The sequence below is a fragment of the Silene latifolia genome, chromosome X, assembly GCF_048544455.1.
Source record: "Silene latifolia isolate original U9 population chromosome X, ASM4854445v1, whole genome shotgun sequence".
NCBI classification, from domain to species: Eukaryota; Viridiplantae; Streptophyta; class Magnoliopsida; order Caryophyllales; family Caryophyllaceae; genus Silene; species Silene latifolia.
The window spans coordinates 124,205,234-124,225,728 of record NC_133537.1 but is presented as its reverse complement, the minus strand read 5'-3'; the positions used below and the strand labels follow the sequence as shown (position 1 = coordinate 124,225,728).

At 40.2% G+C, this 20,495-nt stretch overlaps 1 protein-coding gene across 2 annotated transcripts; it reads left to right on the top strand.

Annotated features, from left to right (window-relative positions):
• The first annotated feature begins 9,638 nt into the window (after positions 1 to 9,638).
• On the top strand, positions 9,639 to 19,625 carry LOC141623579 (uncharacterized). 2 transcript variants are annotated; one of them, XM_074439672.1, is made up of 12 exons: positions 9,639 to 10,093; positions 10,279 to 10,330; positions 10,734 to 11,092; positions 11,429 to 11,493; positions 13,156 to 13,472; positions 13,547 to 13,729; positions 13,819 to 14,013; positions 14,096 to 14,170; positions 14,254 to 14,320; positions 14,414 to 15,437; positions 15,535 to 15,591; positions 19,028 to 19,625. In XM_074439672.1, the coding sequence occupies exons 2-12, from the start codon at positions 10,289 to 10,291 to the stop codon at positions 19,074 to 19,076; spliced, it is 2,433 nt and encodes an 810-aa protein (XP_074295773.1). In that variant the 5' UTR covers positions 9,639 to 10,093; positions 10,279 to 10,288; the 3' UTR covers positions 19,077 to 19,625. The 2 variants fall into 2 exon arrangements, with proteins under 2 accessions (XP_074295773.1, XP_074295772.1); XM_074439671.1 differs by lacking the exon at positions 11,429 to 11,493 and having other exon boundaries at positions 9,640 to 10,093; positions 10,734 to 11,120.
• Positions 19,626 to 20,495: the final 870 nt, after the last annotated feature.

Below are 20,495 nucleotides of genomic sequence, written 5' to 3'. Positions count from 1 at the left end.
GCTTCCCCAATTCTAACTGACACATCTCTATACACACAACTACAAGGTATGGACTCCCCCGAAGGTATATCAACTAGGTCTTTTATCTCATCATATTCTTTCAAATTTAAAGTCGGTAGCTCCCGAATCGAATAAAACAAAGGTAGACTCAGAATTAACAAGAAATGTACCCGTGACAACATGATGAGCATCTTCCTCAGCAGCTTCCTTTTCCATCATAAATAATTTCCCACTGCTCTTAGCTCCACTCTGGCTAGCTGATGCTGACCCATTCTGCTGATTTCCACTGTTCATTATCTTATGAAAATTATTGCTTTGATTGTTGTTGAAGCGATTTTGATTAGAATAATTGTTGTTGCTCCTCTGATAATTGCCACCACCAGATCTTGGATTATAATTTCCATAATTCTGCATAGGAGTACAATAGCCTCCACTCTGGTTCACATTTACAAAACCCCTTCCTTGACTTCCCACATGAACTCTGCAATCAGCAATCTTATGACCCACTTTCCCACATCTAAAGCAAGTAAGCACACCACCTCCCGAAGTTCCTCCTCTGCCGAAACCTCCATGGTTTCCATTCCCATTCTGCCCATTGTTTGAGAAAAAAGATCGGTATGGATTCACATTTTGTTTCTTATTCCCAGCATTCTCACTTGCAGCCTCAGTCTTTCTCTTCTCACCCTTTTCTTTCTTCTCTTCCTTAAGCATATCTGCAATCCTCTCCGCATATCCAGCTCTTTGATACACGTCATCCATGTTACTTGGTTGCCCAGCTGCCAGCCTCTTCTTGATATTTGTGGTCAACCCTTTCTCGAATCTAAGTGCCAACATCTCATCACTGAAGTTTAAGTCTGCAACATACTCGGATAGCTCCATGAACTTATTGTTGTAGGTCTCCACTGTCATCTCATCTGTCATTTTGAAAGAGTCAAATTCTGCTCTCATTCTGCTCTTAATGTGCTCTGGAACGAACACAACATTCATAACCTTCTTGAATCCCGACCACCTCACATAATCACTTCCACTATTTGCAGCAGCCTCTCTCACAACCTCCTTGCTTCTAGTCCACCACATACCAGCTTTCCCTCTTAGATAATAAGCAGCTTGATCCACTTGCATTTCCGCAGGACACTTCAATAGCTCAAATAGGTTATCAAATTCTCTGTGCCAATCTCCCAATAAAGAAGGTGCTCCCAAACCATCATACTTCGTCGGATTGTGCCTCGCAATAGAAGCACTCATTTTAGCTGAATCTTGCACTGACCCCTTGGCTTTCAATGCAGCAGTCAAGGCCTCATTCATAGCAATCAGGCGATCGATCTCCTCTTGAGACATAGAAGTGGGTGTAGTTTTAGATGTAGCTTTCTTTGGAGGCATGGTTCTGATATTAAAGGAAAGAAAATACACACATAAGCTTTTGCTCAGGAATTTTGGCCTAAGGTTTTAATTAATACACCTGCAAACAAAACAACATGTGGTTGACTGGACTGGCCTAAAGCCAGCCAACCACGTGACCCACGACCGTCCAAAACCGCCACACCCCTACGGTTGTTAACCGTTCAACTAATCATCATCTACAAAACTTATTGCTTAATCATTAAATTACTACACTAATCATGGCTTAGGGATCACATAACCGCATATCACTAGACATAATATTTCTAATTCACACAACATCCATTCATGTAGATTAATAATTCACGCTATTAATTCAAATCAATTTATATAATTTCAACCAAATAATTCAATTCACTATTTGATGCATATTATCACCCAAATTTCCACACAAATCCCAATAGTTACTCCAATTCTAAAGGCCCTAGGCCAAAATGCTATCATATATTACTTACCTCAATCCGCGTCCTGCAACAAGGTTAGAAATTTCTATCTTAAGACAGATAATTGACCCTTAAGACAGAAGATATTCTCTATTTACCCCACTTGTTCAATTCTCTCAAAGGTGACCGGTTCAAAACTGAAAGGGCCGGAAGTTTGGTGTGAGGGGGCCCCTAACTCATCCCAAGCCTTAAGGGGGCTCCTAACAGTTTCTACCCGGGTTCATTTTATTAGACTCATCCTAAATTCATTGGATTCATTTGTTTTAGGCCTGAGGAACGTACGCTCTGATACCACTTTGTAACACCCCCATTTATTTAAGTGCCTTTACTAGGCAATCCTAAATAAATGAACGTGTTTCCATATCAGTTACCTGAGGTAGTGAATACAAAGGTAAATGAAACCACAGTACTTTAAATAAATAAACGTTTAAATGGCCTTATTACATAATCCAAAATAAATAATTAAATTAATAAATACAATTGCAGCGGAAAACTAAATAATACGAATAATAAATATTGTTTATTCTTCTAAGGTGATCTAGACAGCTAAGTAAATGCCATATCCTCTCGCCCTTCAGCTCCCCTTCTAAGCCCGCTCAATTACCTGAAATCAATCTGCTCCCCAATTATTGGTTCATCATAGGTGTTTAACGAATACACGGTCAACCCAACGGTTGAGTAGGAATATCTAAACAACAAGAACAGTACAACAATAATACAGAATAAACATGTAAATGATCAATCCCGATCACAACTCCAAATCTCCACACATCCTCCATACACAACTCGAGACACCCATATAAATAACCCGAGACACCCTTATCAGTAACCCGAGACACCCTTATAAAAATAATCAACATCAATCCCGAGACACCCTTTTATATACCCCCACCCGTGGACCGGTTCTTCATTTTACCCGCCACCCTTGGACCGGGCCTTCAAAACATCAATACAATATACAATATGGATAGTAATAAATTAATTAATAAACACAACATTCAACAATCAAACATCCAATTCCAACTAACAATTATCACACCAAAGCATATTCGAGTTGAGTAGATAACCTACTTCAGCGGCAAATCCAATAAAGCAGTCCAATAAAATAATCAGAAATACTCCACTTCAAAACCGTCACCTAAACGAAATATTATAATTTAATTATTAATTATTCAATTCATTATATTAGTTTAATTAATTAATTACAATATAATTTAATTAATTATTTTCCCCGTGGAACGATTACGTAAACCCGACTTACTAACTAATTAAATAAAATAAAACACTCATGCACACCCCCACAAAACCCACACGTGAAACCTGTGTGAAACAAGCACAATCAACTCAGCCAAACACGGTAAAAACTGAGTCCCAAACCCCTCACCAAAACCAGCCTATTGCGACACCCTTAGCCACCGACACCACCACCCAATCCTACCACGCTTTAGCCTGCACCACGGCCAACCCCCGAAGCCCTTAACCACCACCTGAAACCTCCTATACAGGCCGTGAAATCACGCCCTGAACAACCCCGAAAACCCGACACGAAAACAACAAACCCGACCAATTCACCACCCTACTACCACCATGACCACCCGTGGCCACCACCGTGGTCTCCCTTGACCCACGGTGGTTCCACCACCTGCTACAACCATACACGACCCACCAAACGACTCACAACCCACCTAAACATCTTAAACCCGCGAGAACCACCACAACCCGACAACTCACCGCACCAACCACCACCTCAAGCGACCCCGACACTACAATTAGGACCTACCCCAGCCGACTTAGCCAACCACCCAGGTCCCACGTTTATTCGTCAAACACACAAGTCTCAAGCCTCGTCTTAAATCCACGGCAACCATAATTTTAGACGCGAAATTCGCCTTCCACGGTGGTCGACAACAGCCACGACAGGTCCCACTAACATCCCCACGGTCAAGGCCAACTAATGAGGGTAACGGCACGGTTCACGGTGGTCCATACGGAGTTTAAACGATAATTTAATTAAATACGACTATATAAATATAAATTGAGACGGTCTTACCTTGAGGCAACAATAATTGAATGAATTCTCTTACTTTTCTCCCTTAGATCTTTCTCTCCCTTGCCTTAGATCAATTATTGTGTTTTTATATTTTTGTATGCTTATGGGTAGTTATAACATCTTATTTATATAGATGTGGGAAGGAAAGAGGGAGGAAGTTTCTTTAAAGTAATTATCTTTATTTTCCCTTTTCTTTTTAATTACTCTCATATTAGTATTAGTAATTACCAACAATTACAAACCCGACTACATACCTAATATACACGGCCCACATTACTTCCGTTTCAAGTATTATTTAATTATTTTATTTTCGTCTTACAAATTTATTATCCAGTTAATTAAATTATTAAATATCATTTAAAACACATTTTAATATAATTCTACCGTCTAAAATGCGGGGTATTACAAAATCATCCACGTTAAAAGTTGCGTGAACTCCGTATTCCCCGGGGAGTTTAATTTTGTAAGCGTTATCATTCACACGTTCAACTACCTTGTACGGTCCCTCGGCTCGTGGCATGAGTTTATTTTTCCGCTTGCTTGGAAACCGCTCCTTCCTTAAATGAACCCAAACCAACTCGCCAGCCTTGAGCACTCGTGGCTTATTCCTTTTGTTCGATTTTCGCTGGTACGTGTCATTCACTATTTTAATACGATCATAAACTTGTTGGTGCAGTTTCAACATAGATTGCAGCTTAGCTTCCGCATCCTTGTGAACCAATTCGTCCTTGGGTAAAGGAACCAAATCCAGTGGCATATACGGATTAATTCCGTACACTACGAACGGAGAATGACCCGTGGCATAAGTAGGAGACCTATTATAGGCAAACTCGGCATGTGAAAGTTTCACATCCCAATCTTTCTGAGTACGGCTTACCAACCCGCGTAACAAAGTACCCAAAGTGCGGTTCATGACCTCCGTTTGCCCATCCGTTTGTGGATGATGGGACGTACTAAAGAGAAGCTTGGTGCCCACCTTCCTCCAAAGAGTATTCCAAAAGTAACTAAGAAATTTGGAATCGCGATCCGACACAATCGTCTTGGGAATGCCGTGCAAACGGACCACCTCCTTATAAAACAAATCTGCCACATGACTAGCATCATCGGTTTTGTGACAAGCCACGAAATGCGCCATTTTAGAGAACCGATCCACTACGACCATAATAGCGTCCTTTCCCCCTAGAAGTTCGGGGCAAAGCGACAATAAAGTCCATCGACAAATCCTCCCAAGGTCGTACCGGAACGGGCAGTGGCGTATAAAGACCAGGCCTAAAAGAGCTTTTGGACATTTGACAAGTTACACACTTACCCACTATTTTCATTACGTCACCTAAAAGTTTTGGCCACAAGAAATGTTCCTTAATGACTGCTACTGTTTTCGCTACACCGAAGTGACCGACTAGCCCACCTCCATGTGCCTCGCAAATGAGTAGTTCTCTGACCGGATGCTTGGGAACACACAATCGGTTATTTCGAAACAGGAAACCATCCTGCAGAAAATACTCGTCAAATGCACCTCCCTTACATTTTTCGAAAACAGGACCAAAATCAGCGTCCCCTTGGTAATAGTCCTTCAAGGATTCAAAGCCCAACAACCTGACATCCAACGTAGCTAATAGAGTATAACGTCGTGACAACGCGTCGGCTACGATATTGCTACTGCCAGTTTTGTACTTCGAAGAGAAATGGAACGATTGCAAAAATTCCACCCATTTTGCGTGCCTTGGACTCAATTTTTGTGGGCCATTAATATATTTGAGCGACTCATGGTTGGAGTGTAACACGAAATGGCTAGGACGGAGGTAGTGGCTCCAATGTCTTAATGCCCAAACAATGGCATAAAATTCTTTGTCGTAGGTACAATAGTTCAAGCGCGCGCCATTTAATTTCTCCGAAAAATAAGTTATCGGTCTCTTCCCTTGTATCAATACCGCACCAATCCCGATAACACTAGCGTCACACTCGACCTCAAAAGGTTGAGAAAAGTTGGGTAGAGCTAAAATAGAAGTGGAACACAACTTCTCTTTAATTAGCTCAAAAGCCGCTTGAGCCTCTTTACCCCACACGAATACCCCTTTCTTCATACAATTAGTAATTGGGCTAGCAATCGAACTGAAATTTCTAATAAAACGACGGTAAAACGAAGCTAAACCATGAAAAGAAAGCACTTCACTAACCGTTTTAGGAGTCGGCCAAGTTTTGATTGCTTCTATTTTGGTAGGATCCACTGAGACTCCATCTTTCGAGACCACATACCCCAAAAATATCACTCGATCGACCAGAAAAGAACACTTCTCCCTTTTCCCATATAATTTTTGAGAGCGTAAAACGTCAAAAACCTGCCTCAAATGCAACAAATGATCCTCCACGCTTTTGCTATATACCAAAATATCGTCAAGATAGCCTACCACGAATTGGCCAAGAAACGGCTTGAGAACTTCATTCATGAGCCGCATAAAAGTACTCGGGGCATTAGTGAGCCCAAATGGCATGACGATCCACTCGTATAATCCATGTTTTGTTTTAAAAGTCGTCTTCCACTCATCCTCTTTCCGCATCCGAATTTGATGGTAGCCGCTTCGCAAATCAATTTTTGAAAATATGATGGAACCACAAAGCTCATCGAGCATATCATCGAGCCTCGGCATCGGGAAGCGGTACTTAACAGTGATGTTATTTACCACTCTACTATCCACGCACATACGCCAAGTACCATCCTTTTTTGGAACCAACAAGACGGGGACGGCACACGGACTCAAACTCTCTCGAACAAACCCACGGGTAATGAGCTCGTCAATCTGTCATTGTAATTCCTTGGTTTCCTCCGGGCTGCAACGATAAGCGGCTTTATTAGGTAATGGAGCACCCGACACAAGGTCGATTTGATGTTCTATGCCACGGACAGGCGGCAAACCCGGCGGTAAATCGTCGGGAAAAACATCCCCATATTCTTCTAATAATTCGGCAATGGGGCTTTCCAAGGCAGCCTCTGAAACTAAATTAAAAACGTCATTAACAATAAGCAAATAGACCAGATTTCCTTGCTCTATTACCTGCTCAACATCCCGTTCGTTGATCAACATGTAATGACTCGACTTATTCCTTGCCTTGGTGTTCATGGAACGAACCTCCTGTGCAGTCATGGGGCTCAAAATTATTTTCTTACCCTTATCCCGAAGCTCGTATTCATTACTCCTTCCATTATGAATCACGTCCCTATCAAATTGCCAAGGACGTCCTAATAAAATGTGACATGCGTCCATCAGAATGACGTCGCAAAGAACCTCGTCATCATAGGAGCCCATGGTTAACCCAATTATGACTTGCTTAGTCACCTTCACGCTATTACCGTCGTCGAGCTGAGCCAATGGAGGGCATATGGTTTTGGATGAACCGTGGTCAGTAAACCCAACTTTGACACCATTTCACTAGACGCCACGTTGGTACAGCTACCCCCGTCTATTATCACGCTACACCACTTGTCTCCCACCCTACACTTAGTATGAAATAGCTAATTTCGTTGGTCTGATTCAGTGGGAACAACCTTGTTTGGAGAGTTCTAAGAACCAAGGTAGAATCAAACACAGGAGCTCTGATACCATATGATGCGAAAATGCGGAAGCGGAATAACAGAAAAATAAAACAAAAGGATATTTGCCTTGAATTCATGTGTCGAATTCAAGTCAATGGGATGTGTACTCGGTGCTAGACCTATAACACGAGTAATGGTGAGAATACTCAAGACCTATTGAATATTACTCGGGCTAAAGCTTGATCGCGTCAAACTCTAACAATTTTTATCGAACGCATAGATCTTTTTTTTTTTCATCTCAATTCTCTCTTCAATATCTCTCTTCCTCACTGCCTCCGTCATCAAAATTAAATATGTGCCCCAACCTATCCTTTTCTTCCTCGTCTAACAACTCGTCGCGGATGGCCACAGCCTCTCTCAAGGTCACTACTCGCTTGTTGGGACACGAATTTTGGTAGTGTCCGAACCCCTAACACTTAAAACATCTGACCTTGGAAAGGGAGGTTTCTTTGGACGAACTAGTTGTTTTTGGGGTAGTTGTTGTGTCTGAGGTAGAATTCTTGCTTGAGTTACTGGTCGAGGCAGGGGAATTATATTTTGAAGGTGATTCGGGCTTAGACCAGGGTTTGGTTTTTCCGAAGTCTGTGTTCGAACTCCCCCCGTATTTCGGTTTGGTCTGAGACTCGAGCTTCAGACAAAGTCCACACAAAGTATCAAAATCGGAATATGGATACAATTCTACCACTATAGCAATACTGAAATCCAAACCCCTTAAAAACCTTGCCATCTTCTGTTCCTCTCTTTCTTCCAATTCCCCCATTAAAGTCAAGTTTTCAAACTCATCAATGTATTCTCCAACAGTCAATTTTCCTTGCCTAAATTCGGCAATTTTTCGATAAGTAGAAACCTTATGGGTCGTGGGTACATACCGTTTACGGAGTTTACGCTTCAGAGAATCCCAAGAAGAAATTTTATCCTTTCCCGCGCGCTCCCGTCGGGTCTTTATCCCTTCGAACCACAGTGATGCGCCCTTACCCAATTTGAGAATGGCATATCGACATCTCTTTTCATCATTGAGACCCTTAAAATCAAACATTCGTTCGATTTTCCGTTCCCACTCCAAATAGTTCTCTGGGTCGGCACCTCCTGTAAATTACGGCAGTTCGGAAATTTTGAATTCATCTTGTTTTGGCCTAGGGCCGGATCGACTGCCCGTAGGTCGATTACGCAACAAGTCTCGGAGGTTTTCCAGAAGTGTATCTTCATCGTACTCTGCCATTGAGTTTTGTATTTTGATTTTTTTTTGATTAAAACGATATTATAGGATCGTCTCGATTTAATGGAAATCAAGAGCCGAAACTCTGATACCACTTATGATACGAATTTAAAAGCGGAAGTAAAGAACAAGGATATATTTGACAAGCTAGACCTATAACTCGACAAATTACGAGACCAAGCCAAGACCTATTGACTCGAAACTCAAAGAAACAACGCAAGAAAGACGCGTTCAAGCGATGTCACAAATCAGAAATTGTACTCGACAATTGCAGATTAATTTTTTGGAGACTTTTTTGTGGAAACTTCAGTGTCCTTTATTCCACACAAAAGCAAGCTTAAATAGTACAAGGAGACCAACGAAAGGTCCCTTGAAACCCCTAAACATTAACTAGCTAATTATGGATATTAACTAGCTGAGTTTAAAACTACTTATTACAACCATTCAATGACTCCACTAATTAAAGTCATAAGCTAAATAAGCTAAAAAGGATATTTTATATATCACACCCATTTTATTTGTTAAAATATGCATCACACCAAGCTGCTATATGGAATCGACCCATGACACCATACAAACGCATCCCAACGTACTAGGCAACGAGCTAAGGTCGTCGATGTCCGCATCAGTTAGATAGATCAATCTCTTCTATAGTGCTGAAGGCAAATTAATGAAATGTTCATCTAAAATTTGTTTATTTCATTTGAAACGGAATCTCGCAAATCACAATATTCAGTTTTGGTGTTAGTGTGTTACTAAAACAACTTGACACATAAAATGGAAGTACGGAACAACTTCACACTTTAAAATAAATAACTCGCTATTAAATAGAACGTTTTTAAATACCGTGCAACGCACGGACATGAAATCTAGTATATAGTATTGATATAGATATAGATTTTTTTCATACCCTACCCTTTCCTGGTTTCCCGAAAACCATCTCTTAATTCTCACCCTTACAAAATTAATAAAATTGGTCAAATGACTCAATTCGTAAATAGGAGCGAGCATTGACGCAGAAACACCCCGAAAAGCACAAGCTTTAGTGAGAAAGTAGCAGGAGACGAGAGAGAGGGAGAGACATGGAATCGTATCCGGCGGGACAGCACGGGTACATGCGACCACCAGTAGCACCACCGTCGACAGCGTCAGATCCCCAATTTCATCAGCACCAGCAGCAGCAGCACCCGTATCAACAACAATACCCTCTTCCTCCTTCTTCGCAGTCGACAACAACCTCATGGCATCCCTCTCACCTTCAATACTCCCCCTCCCCACATCATACTCAATGGGCCCCACCTCCTCCTCCTCCGCCGCCACCACCTGCATATCCTACGCACCACCACCACCAACAACAACCTCTCCCTCCCCCTCCTCCTCCTTACTCTACTCAGGTACTACTTCTTTTTTAGGGTTTTGTTTTTTATTTGTATACGGAGTCTCTTCCTTCCAATTATACTCGCATTCATCACTTGTATCTCGGTGGTTTCCTATCTTATTCCATCATTACTAGTCCCCTGAACATCATTTTATAAGCCACATGTCTCATTTAACAGCCGATGTCTCTTTTCATCCACAGGATTGGGGAAATGGAAATTGGAATCACCATTCCGGTTGGGAATATCCACCAGGTACGTCTTCTTGTCTTGTTATTAATACCATTTTATGCTTCTTCTGGCTATTACTTTTTTCTGCTTCTAAAACCCTCTTCATTATTTGCTCTGAGGGAACTAAAGGTTTGACACAAGAACAGATTCTTTGCTTATTCCTGCTTCCTATATCTATGTTCAAACATCTCCATGTTCATGAATTATTAAATTGTACTCATTGTTGTTTTTCTTCATCTTTAATTCTGTATGTATTTTCCTGTGTGGTTTTGGCCACCTTATTGGAGTTACACTTGGGGTTTACGTGCATTTTTATGATTAGATCAACTGTTCACATTCACAATCATCCATTTGTAAAAATTCACTCGAATGTTTTTCATGTCTAGACTCTGTTGATAATCTGACACTTGTCATTTATTTGAAACAGCTTATAGCGCTGAGGAAGATTGGGCAGCCAAGGCAAAAGCTTGGGCATCTGCGAGGTCTGCTATGGATAACCAGCAACCACAGTCACACTATACTTCAGCCACTCAACATGAAGATCCATCTCCCTATGCAAACCAGTATTCACAGCCTTCTGAATCTCATTTCCAAGATGTTCAACAAGCTTCCGCCCCTACATCTGGCTTTTCAAGTTATCAAGGACCTGCTGGACCTTTGCATAGGCCACCTGCAGCTCATCAGCAGGAGCCAGGGCCTGCACCAGTCAGCTCATACACTTCAGAGTCGCATTTCTCATATGCTAACCTCCAAGGCCAAACAAATTCTTCAGTTCACCAGCAGGAGGTACCTTCTAGTTATTCTTCTATTCCAGGTAATAATTCACTTGGAGTTTTGAGTTTTCATGTGAATGTGCTCACATGAATATTCAACATAGTTTGCCAGTCATTTTCTACCTGACTTGTACTAATCATTTATTGATTTTATTTTGAAGCGCTCAGAGAATATACAGAAAATTGAAGCTCTATTGCAGAGACTGTTGTCTCACATAGTTAATAAAAGTGTTGCAATTTTTTTTCATGAAACTCAAGATTTCCTTCCCATTGCGACATATTAGTCGATTATCGATGCAAAATTCATAATGGTTCATCGAGAAATAATCTCGTTGTTGTGTTATCACAGAGGGAAGACTAAGCACATACAACCCCCATACTCCGTCTGTGATAGAGGAGTTCTTGAGGCATTGGGTAATGGCCTAATTTGTTGGTTAAGTTATAAAATTGTTTAACACAACACCAACTCCTTAATCCCAAATGATTTGGGGTAGGCTAAGATGAATATCTTTCGAAACGTCATCGACCAGTTCCATAAATTAAATAAAATGGAAGAAAGAGTTTTTTTTTTTTTTTTTTTTTTAATCAAACACTACGTAATATTTAACCACGAATCCACGATTTTCCAACATTACCAAAACCCATTTTCCGTCAAAATGTTATTTTCCATCATTGACTAACATTACCACACGACTTTCATTATTTAAATTGATTTCTCACCCACCTTTTTTCACACCAATATCTTTAGAATTTAGTAAAGAAAACCAAACTATTTTCTTTCTTTCTTATTCATTTTCACTTTGATATTTTTTCTTGATAGATCTTTATTGTCCTTTGTTCCATGCTTCTCTTCTTCTACTTGTTATACCACCTATAAATTCAAGATCATTAGGCCCATATTCGGAGGTAAGATTTTACATGATCTATTCTATCTAATATAAGTAAAAATATCACATTTAGTCTAATTACATAAAAAAACAACATTTTGCCATCATTTTGTCCGATTAGATTTTGCCATAAGATAAGATTTATGAAATAAAAGTTAAAGCAAAATGATAATGGAGGGAAGATAAAGTGGCAGTTAGTTTTCATTTACAAAGTAATGTGCTTGAGCCAATGACGGAAAATTGACTTTTTTGACGGAAAATGAGTTTTGGTGGTCTTCAACAAACATGGTTGAATTTAATCAATTTGGGCAGTGTTGCAAAAAAATAAAAATTTAGGTAGTTCCTTACAAAGTGGGTTAAATTTTAGGTAGTGTTGACAAAAAATACTCTAGAAGAAATAGAAAATGGGAAAAGGAAACATGATAGATAATTTAAAAAATAAAGATATGAAAGTCATAAAACTAGACATACGTCTTTTTGTAAAATAAAAAGGAGAACTTACATTCCTATGCCTACTTGAATAACAAACTCTAGTGGGAAGGCATTCTAAGGGTAATGTATTACTCTAAGTTAAGGAGTAATAATGATATTTTGTCATTATTTCTTGATTCCAGCCTCTAGTCAAAGGGGACAATATAAACGAGATGGAGGGAGTATAATGTTTTGGCTTTTTCCTTCTATCACTGTACATTATCAACCCTCAGGGAGATCAGACTAATTGGGGGCAGTGCATGTTATTTGTCCAGCTATCCTAGTTATGTGATCTGTTTTTGAGCTTTCATGTTTAGATTTTATTTATACCTCCATGTACAACTAGTAGTCCTTTGGGCCGTTGCGGAAAGTTGGATCCTTTATTTTCTTGGTCCAAAAAATTAGGTTATTGTATGATATTTGAGAGTCGGGAAAGATAAGTGGACAATTTCTTGGGTCTTCAAATTTGGAAGTTGGTTGAATAGTAAAGGGACAGAGTTTTTGTTAGGCTCTCCCTTGCTTTTAGATATGCTATACAATTTATATACACTGAGACTCCGAAGGAACGTTTGCTTTGCATAAAAGATAAAACGTTAGTCTCTAACCAGAATTTTAGTGTATTTTATTGTTATCTTTCGTTACTTGAAAGAAAAAGAGGTATTTACTATGGTATTCCCTAGTGTTATCATCAGACGGCTGATTTTCAAACATATGGCAGGTAACGAAGATGTCTCACGTGGAAAGCAACATGGGAATTCATTACTTCCTGCTGATGATAGGGTAATGCCAGTTGACCATGCCCAGTTTGCATATGGAAATCATTCACTCGAACCAATGGATCAACCTCTTGATTTTGCATCAAGATTCAGTCATGGAAATGATCCAAACATGTTGTCTAGCTATCCTGATTCCTCACCGCTTGCAAGAGGAACATATTCTATTTCTGATATGTCTTCTTCGCATTCTTGGACAGCTCCAGTTGCACCAAGTGCGTCCTATCTACCAATTGCACCTGCATTTCCACCAGCTCTTCAGGTCATTGTGTGCCTTTTAAGTTATCTCTTTTGTTGCTGCTAGTATACATAAATTTAAATTTAGTGTCATTGCAGCATGACTATGTTGGTGGGCCACCACTTCCTGGACAACATCCACCACTGTTTGGAGCAGGCGCAGGGTTCCAACCACAAGTTCCTACTCATGTTAGTCTGACAGCGGGGATTGCTCTTCATCCTGCTGCAACTTTTCCCATAGATGCTTATGGAGTTCCCTTGAGTTCTGAACATCCTAAAAAGGTATCCTTCTTTCAAATTTATAGTTTGTTACATCATACAGTCAATTAATAATAAATGAACTTTTTTCCTTCCTCGTCCATTCTTCTCAGGCTGCAGTACCCGATTGGTTAAGAGAGGAAATAATCAAGACTAAAGCTACAATTGCGACTTCAGAACCAGAGCATTTTAAAGAAAGGACTGAATCCATTGGAGAAGAATTGATTGATAACCCAATTGGAAGAGGTGACCAATCTGACAACAAAAGCATGGATTCAGCTAGGTCAACTGAAGAAGATGAAGACGAGGTAGCTGATCTTCAATTTGAATAGTTAAATTAATACCACATGTTTTAAGTTGATTTGTTCACTGCTAAATACTAATTTTTAGGACGAGGAAGATGCACAAAGAACTGCAGCCATCAATCAGGAGATAAAACGTGTTTTGACGGAAGTGCTTTTAAAGGTTGTTACCAGTCCGTAACAGCCTAGAAGTTGTGTTTGTTTACTTTTATGCTTCTGGGTTGTATTAACGCTTTTTGTGTATAGGTGACAGATGATCTTTTTGATGAAATCGCCACAAAAGTACTCAGTGAAGATGATTATACTGCTAATGGTGACTCTTGTGGTGTTAAATGCTGTTTCTTTCATTACTTTCTGTTGCTATAATCTAACTTTTTCTTCATTGTGTCAATGCGCTTCTTAACAGCTGTTGTCTCAGACAACAGCGTCCCAGTTTCCAAGGTGTCGCCTCCTCCACCACCTCCTATATCGGCTCCTAAGGCATCGGCAAAGGTTGTCATTCCAACTAAGGCAAAGAAGTCTAAGGAACATGCTAGTGGAGAAACAAGTTCCGGATCAGCTGGGAATGTTTTAGGTCTTGCTAATTATGCATCTGATGAAGATGATGGGATCCAGGCCTCAAGTATACCCAAGTTCGACAGTAGTGGGCCAGGTGATGCCGGTGAAAAAGGTCCTGTTCAGATAGAAGCTGGAGGGCACAGAAAAAATACAGCCTACACTGAAATTGATAATAATAACGGTAGACCAATCGGGGTCCATGCTGATCATGGTTTGTTAGCTTCTAAGTTAAATGATCATGAGGTTAGCAAGGATCCAGCTAAAAGTGGAGATGATGATAAGTCAACAAATAATGGCCATAAAGAAACCCTTAATAAACCTGATAATTCCACAAAAATTCTTAATCATAGAATGTCAGACACAGATAATTCTCAGGAAAGAGGTGCCAAAAGACATGAGAGACATGATAGTAAGAGGAGTTCATCTGGAAGAGACAATTATAAGGAGACAAATAGCAATAAGGAAATGGAAGGTGAGAAGGATGAGAGTTTTAATCGGCGAGATGAAAAACATAAGGACAAAGCAGAGGATAGTAATAAAAGAGAAAGAGAGAGAGACAACAAACAGAGGTCCCCTCGCCATGTAGAGAAAGCAAGGGAATCTAGTTCGAGAAGAAGATCCCCTCACCGTGAAGGTAAAGATAGCAGACATGAAAGCCATAGAGAAAAGAAAAGCAGCAGTAAAGATGATGTAGACATGAAAAGAGAAAGAACAAAGGAAGAAAAGACTGATAAATCTAGGCACAAGTCAAGTGAGACTAGTAGACACAAAAGAAGGCACTCATCTCCACTTGGTGGCAGGAGTAAACCAATCAAGGGAAGTCCAATTCTGACCGATGATTCAAGTGATGAATCATCAGAGGACTCTAGAAGGTTGATCATATGGCACTTTTATACTTCACTGTTCACTCCTCTGACCCTGGTACATGGAATAGGCCACAGGTGCCTGATTTTTTGTTTTACTTTGCAGGAGAAATCACTCAAAAAAGCGTAACTTGTCCCCATCACCAGACCGGTCTAGACGAAGGTATGGTTTACCGTCAATATACTCAGTAAGAAGAAAATTGTCACGAGTTCCTCCCTGTCATTTATCTGTTTCTCTGTATGTGTTATCCGACCTTTTTTTATGCGACTTATCCCCATACTGAAAGTGCATCTGGTAGCTTCGGTGTCTATAGAAGACCTGAAATCTTATTGATTCATATTTTGGCCTCTGTTTTAGTGACCAATCATATTTTTATAGACATAACGAATTAAGATGCTACATCGAAAAGAATAAGGTGATAGCTTTTTACTCTCTAACCTTATCATTAGATACCTTCTTATTGTAATGAAGTGTGCTGCCTAAAAGTATCTCCTACGAATGAGTCGGTAATTTCACTACTGTTCTGTAACTACTACTCCCTCCCATCACATTTGTTCTTCCCACTTTCCCTTTGGGGCCCACTTCATTTGTTCTTCCCATCTCTTTTCTTTCCATATATATTATGTAGTACTCTGCAAGTTCTTTTGTTACGAAGTTACAAATTTATCCTAAGAACTATTTTAAATTTGCAGAAATGCTGTTACTAATTACTAGTTAGACCCACTATATACCCAACTCCCTACTTAACTTCATTAATGTTTCATCCTCACCTCTCCCCACCACCCATAAATCCTTAGCCCCATCCCTTGCGCCTCCCCATTCCAGCCCACCACCACCATCCTAGCTAGCAAATTGTCAGCCCATGCATCACCATACTTACTCTAGATGCCGACTCTCTGTCCTCCGGCACAAACGCCGACCGCCAACGAATATATCCCACCCTCTCTCCTCCGACCAACACACAGTCCCATCTCTCTCCGAAACCCCGACATCATCCCTCATCATTCTAAGCCCTTCTTTCAGACTCTTTACCTTCAAATATAATTCGACGACAATGGTTGTGACGGGGTGGTGGCGTTTGTTCTTCTCCCTCTGACCCCACTGTCGTCCATGCGCATCCCTCCACTCTTTCATCCTCTGCCCGTGGCTGTGATGGTGGTCAGAATGGTGACTAGTGGTGGATGGTGGATCTGGGTGGTCTGTGTGGGTTGTGTTAGGGGGTTTGTGCCAATTAGGGTGCGAGATTGTTTAATAAAGGGCTGGTTAGTTAAGTTGGGTTTGTTCTAATTACGACCCACTTGTCCTTTTTATTGAATAACGTATGGGCTCCTAAAATGGAGTGCCCAAAAGTGATGGGAAGAAAAAATGTGATAGGAGGGACTATTTTGTATTGCTGTCACCGAAGTTGGCTTTGTGGCATTCTCGCTTTTCCCCCTGCCGATTGGGTGGGGGTAAGGAGGGTACGGTCCTTCTAAACGTTCATTTTCATATTTGTGTTTGTTTGGTTTCCCTTTCCATGTTGGCATAGCTAGGGCAGAGTACGGATCGGGTATTTGATCCAAAGTACTAGTTCGGATCGGATATCCATATTAGAAATCCTGAAATTAGATATCCAATATCCAAACCAAATGTCCCGGATATCCAATGTTCGGGTATCCAAAATAATCGGATCGGATGCGGATATCCATACTTTTGAATTTACTTTAAAATTAAGTTTGAAACACGATTATATTCATAGTTTTACATGATGATTTTCTTTCGTATTCTTATTCCAATGTTCTCGCTATAAAATTGAAGTACCACCTAGATATTTCTCTAATATTTTAAACATTAATTAAGTTGTTGTATCAAATAAAATTTTATTTTCTCGAAATTATACTAGAAACTATAGTTTCGGATCAGATCAGATATCCAAATGTTTTAATTCTAATATCCATATCCAAACCAAAACCAAAGATTTCGGATCAGATATCCAAACCAAACTTAACTTTCGGATCGGATATCCAAAAAGCCTTGTTTATGTTCCTTTAAATGTATCCAGTGAAGATCAGACTCTTAGTTTCAAAAGGCGTGCCTCAGGCGCGCTTAAACTCAACCCTCTATGATGCACTAGCCAAAATGCCTCTGTGCGCCTTAGTGTTCCTTGTAGAAAAGGTACATCCATGAGAGTATCCTCTTAGAGTTTTTCTTACTTCCCCACAGTTCCGTTTCATCAAATGGGGATCCTCATTGTTGCAGGTGGTTCCCCACTATTTGGGGCTATGTTGCTTGGACTCGGTTAGAAGTATCCGACACGGGTGCGTGTCCAAGTGCCGGATTCGTCTCTATTATGGAAAAAATAGGTCTAAAATGAAGTGTCCGAATATAGTATCGAGTGTCCGACACGGTTACGTGAGGTAATCTCGAAGAGTCCGAGCAACATATTTGTGGTGCCTCTAGTTTGGGGGAGGTTCCCAAATAAAAACACAACCAAACTTCTAATGTTTATGGGGAGGTTTCCAAATTAATCTACGTAAATTAGCGTTGTTGGGGAACCCCATTTTTTGCATAGATGTTATAACCCATTTTTTTGCATAGATGTTATAAAATGGGGAGGTTAGACTGAAAAATTAGTGAAAAGTGAGGTGAACGAATGAGAAAGAGTGAGATATTATGAGGAACCTCACCCTTGTGGATGCTCCAGGGGCACTACTATCTAATTTTAATATTTGTTTTTCTTCTCCTCGTATTATGCACTTCTATTTGGCACATGATCCCTAACATCTAGATGTTAACCTCAAAATTCCAAAAAAAAAGGAAGTATTGCACAAATTTTATCTAGGAAATGCAAATTTGTTTCCAAAAACTGTGCGCCTCCTGCCTGTAAGGCGCTTGCCTTCGCCTCTGGCCCTCATTGTCTCAGTGCGCTTCTTCGCATTTGATAATTCTGAGATCAGTTAAGCATGTTGTTGGCATCTGATGAACAGATGAAGGATTGCGTGGTGCTCTGTGTCCAACACTGCAGAATGCTAATCAAGTGCCTCTGAGCTGATCTGCTTAGTTAAGGCAAACAAATACTTCGCTCATTCAACAGACCCTCTATGAAAATTGAGAGTAATGTGTTTGAAGTTTCAACTGACCTTGGCTCATTCAACAGACCTCTCATGGCTGTCACTTTCTAATCATTTAATGTGGATCCCTCTCTTAACATAAATGTGCTCTCTATTTGTGTTTAAATTTTAGAGTTAATTAATAAGTCTCACCCTTTTGCCCTCAATTTCAAAACTCCCACCATTTATATACCCCATTTTGTGTCAAAATAAAAGACGTTTTATTGTGCATCGTGAAATATCTCCAATTTTGCCAAAAACTAACTTTTTTGTCGAAGGAATTAGTTAGTTTTGGGCAAAATTGAAGATATTTCAAAATTGATAAGCACTATAAACATCTTTTATTTTGGGAAATATGGGATTTTTGTGGTATCTTTGGTACATTGAAGGATCTTTGGTGTTTGGTTTCAAGTGTTTGTGTGTTGGCGGAAAGTCTGCATAGCTGATTATTAAGGGTGACAGATCAGGAAATGAAATGTGTATTAAATTCAAAGTTTTCTTCCTCCTAGGGACAAGAGGTCAAGGTCAAGGTCACCAGTTCGCCGACACAGAAGATGAAAAGTGGCCACAATTCTGAAAAATGACGTTACAGAGGATGGGTTTTATGAAGAGTGGGGGGAAGATGCTGGTGGCTCTAAAACACTCGAGTTGAGCTACTGAACCACACGTACAAGGCTACAAGGTATATTCGGAGCTTTGAGTGGGTGTTCGGCTTCCATGGGTGTAGTACTCAAGGCTTGACATCGTATTGAAAATTGGAACCCCCTTTGCAGTTGCACCTATAGTTTTTGGTATGCGTATTTTAGTTGGTATGATATGCTTTCTCCTAAAACCTCTGTACTTAATCACTTGACTTTTTTACTTTTGTGATACATATATTTAGTTCTACATAATTGTTGCCACCCGCTTTTTGTCGAATCTTGGGAGGCATGGATTATCGTTTTGAAAGGAAAATGCCCCTGATCGGCGAAAAATACGTCGTGAAATTTGGAAGCCGTGTGTTTTGGATACTTCCTTGGTTGTTAGTTGGCCACTTGAAAATAATATATTGTACGGAGTATAGTAGTAATTATTTAACGTAATTTTGAGAGTAAATTTCATTGTGAATTATTGGAATTCGTATGTACTTTCGATGACATGGTGGTGACTTGATCTAAGTTTTTTGTTTGTGATAATATTGTATGTGGATGTTATTCTGCAACCGGCCATTAGAACATGTCGCATTTCAGAACATCGATGAACTACAGCGTCAACAAATCCATTTGAACCTCTTTATTAACTGAAAATAACCAAAGTGCCAGCCATTTTATTTCTTGTTTGTGTACTGGTCTACAGCAACTCTTACCGCCCTACCGGGAAACACCAAAAATAGCTGGGACTACAACAAGATGAGCATTACCAATCTCTGCGTATGCTCTACCCCCAGTCTCATTGTCCTCGTAGTAGCTTTGTTGTGATGATCTCATTAGTTTCGATCTTATGTCGTCCCAATCTATATTTCCTTCACCATACTTGCTTATGTGCCCTGCTTCCACGTAAACCTAAGATACTTGCAGAGTTGTAGATGATTAGGAAATGGATCATATAATCTTTTCACAATTTAAAAGTTGACGGTCATATTTGTTGTACACTTGTACCTTATTTGTTTGTGATGGATTACGGTAATAACCCGGGTTGTTCCATGCAACAAGCCATGCACAATCATTTGGTGCGCCTCGGATGGCGTTGCCGACATACACCACTGCCCCAATGCTGCCCTCAGGATTACTTGGGTAAAGCTCCCAATGTGAAAACTTGCCAGAATTGCCGGACTGAATGATAGCAGGGTTGTTGGGACCGTCCCTTGATCCAGACCATAGCAGGGTTGTTGGGACCGTCCCTTGATCCAGACCAATCTTTGCTTCCCTGATAATGCATGTAATTTTCTCGATCGATCATACTATTAACCAAAACAACCCTTGCCAAAGCCGCTTCTTC